At 39.8% G+C, this 2,500-nt stretch overlaps 1 protein-coding gene across 3 annotated transcripts in view; it reads left to right on the top strand.

Annotated features, from left to right (window-relative positions):
- The window catches only part of LOC147009676 (solute carrier organic anion transporter family member 1C1-like), an 85,941-nt gene that overhangs the window by 75,435 nt on the left and 8,006 nt on the right, over window positions 1-2,500 (top strand). For all 3 annotated transcript variants that reach the window (XM_085863039.1, XM_085863037.1, XM_085863040.1), the window contains exon 11: window positions 964-1,139. In XM_085863039.1, coding sequence (XP_085719165.1) covers window positions 964-1,139 — 176 coding nt within the window. The remainder of the gene's footprint in view (window positions 1-963; window positions 1,140-2,500) is intronic.

A 2,500-nucleotide genomic window follows, 5' to 3' on the forward strand; every position in this document is an offset into this window, starting at 1 on the left:
ATTACATGGTTTTATACTTTCCTTTGGTAAAATCAGGGACAAGGTCATTTAGCCTCAGCAAATTTCCAGTCCTTTTGTTGTTGGGGACACTTTGTGTCCACATTCCTGAGATAAATATCTCGTAAGATTTCTTAAAATTATAACCTTCCACACCTCTACCCCTCAGTATCTCAAGAATTGCTGAAATGTAAGCATGATCTCTACCGTGAACTATATCACAGTTAATGGAGGTGCTGACTCGCGCTGTTTTTTCAATGAGTGCATATACTGTTGCGTTGTTATAGGGTGCTAACCCATATACTGTTGCGTTGTTGCGATGTCAGTAAATATACTCCTGCACTAATTTTAAATTTTTATGTGTTTTCTTATGAGCTCAAAGTTGCACACCGGTCGTTTTGTGATTTATCCTGGGATTGGGTGTTCATGTTACATCAGTTTGCAAAATTTCAGCTTTTAGCCCACCGAGAAAGTACTAAACATTTAATTGAGTGATTGAGTGAGTGAGTGAGTGGTAACAATGAGCTTTGTATATTAGATGAAAAAAATTTTTAAATTCAGGTTTCTATACAGAGTCAAAAGACCCAGATTGAATGTCTGCTGGAAGTGGATTCCAAAGCTTGGGAGCATAAATCAAGAGGGTTTTCAACCCTGTGGGAGAAATGGTCAGAAAATTCAAGGATGAAGAGTACAGTGGCCTTGGAGGAACACATATAGGGATAAGACTGCTGATGTATGGATCAGAAGGACTGTGTTTACGGTCCAATTTACCTGATACATTGTCAGCACCTGGAGTTTCGCCTTTCATTTCAGGAAAAGGATATTTGAGTTTAAAGGTTCTCCTAACGGCCAGCCGCCCAATAATTGGTTTGATTGAATGATGTGCACCAACCCCACCCCCCCCCTTGTGGGATGAGAAATATAATAATGCTGTGTGTGTGTGTGTGTGTGTCAAACCAAGTACAGATTTTCTTAGATTGCCGGTGTGTGGCAGAGAACATGCTGGGTAATTCTAGCGCAGTGCTGGGGCATTGTCCACGTCGAGACTGCTCCGCTTCTTTCATATTGTACATCTCTGTGGAAGTTATTGCCTCATTCATAAGCTGCCTCGGATACACTGCAAGTTACCTAATCTTCATAAGGTACGCACCACTGTGCTGCTATCATTTTCTGTGATTTCAAAGTTTCATTTACTACTTTTTTAACTTTTTACTGCATGTAGAGCCATCTTGACAAAATCCAACCGTGACCTCTCTTTCCCTCATTCATTACTTTAGAACTGCTACTGTGCTGAAAAAACGACTTGTTTTATAGTCATCCCATTGAACAACTTTGGAGACATTTGTGTAAATTTTTTACAAATTGGGAGAGGGTAGTAGGGATGGATGTTGGTGGAGGTTCTAGCAGTTGCATTATATGCTCATCACACAGAAGGAAAAGGGTGGAGGGGTTGTCGGAATCACAATTGCCAGTAGGTCTTTTAGTCACATGCTCAGTAATCTTTATAATTATCTCTCAACTTTAACGGCATATTCCGAGGGAAAATGCTCCACGTAAACAGAATACACACACAACCACCCAGCATGTAGCTGGGCAACAAACTCGCTATAAGCCTCGACTAAAGTATGCCATGAAATGCACTGTTACGGCTATAAGAATGTATTGACAGACAACTACAATGGGAGAAGTCAGAAAGCTTGTGATAGCGGTAGAGCTGTCATACTCAAAAGGAATGAAACGAATATGATGTACAATGAGAAGGGCACTCTTCGATGTCACGACGTCACCGAATATGTCTCTGCCCACATTATTACATCATTACACATACTTGTACCAAGGTTGATTTAAATCCCTGAATCCAGATTCAAAATATTAAATATTTTTGGCTGCCAGACCATGCGTCCGATCAGGTTGAAATTCAAAACATATATTCCACATCACGACTGCATTATAATTCTGAAGTTTCACTTCAATCAATGAAGCGGTTCAAGAGAAATCGTTTTTCTCAAGATTTTCGTTCAATCAAATATGGCTGCTCGACCATGTGACCGAAATAATTATTGGTGAATACCCTGGTATCCCCAAGGCTTGGGGAACATGTTGGTGAAGTTTCGCCTCGATCTGTCAAGCTATTCTGGAAAGGAATATTTTAAAAGGTTTATTCTTCAAAAAATCATAGCTACCAAACCATTTGACCGATGACGTCATAGGTGGAGACTTTTGCTCCTCATGGATAGGCAATCAGACTTGTAAAATTTCGCTTTGATCTGTTCAGCCATTTCGGAGAGGATTTTTGAAGATTTTAATGTTAAAAACAATATGGCTGCTGAACTACGTAACCAATGACATCATCAATCCCCCCCCATACAATTTAGCCCGAGAGATGACCCTGAAAAATTTTCATACTGATCTGAAAAAGCATTCGACGTATGTAATTATGATGTCGTAACGAAGCCATCCATGACATCATGAAAAAAATCACTATTATTTCCAATCGGGAGTT

This window comes from Eptatretus burgeri, chromosome 17, assembly GCF_056783735.1.
Source record: "Eptatretus burgeri isolate ZD-2024b chromosome 17, Ebu_testis_v1, whole genome shotgun sequence".
Taxonomy (NCBI): Eukaryota; Metazoa; Chordata; class Myxini; order Myxiniformes; family Myxinidae; genus Eptatretus; species Eptatretus burgeri.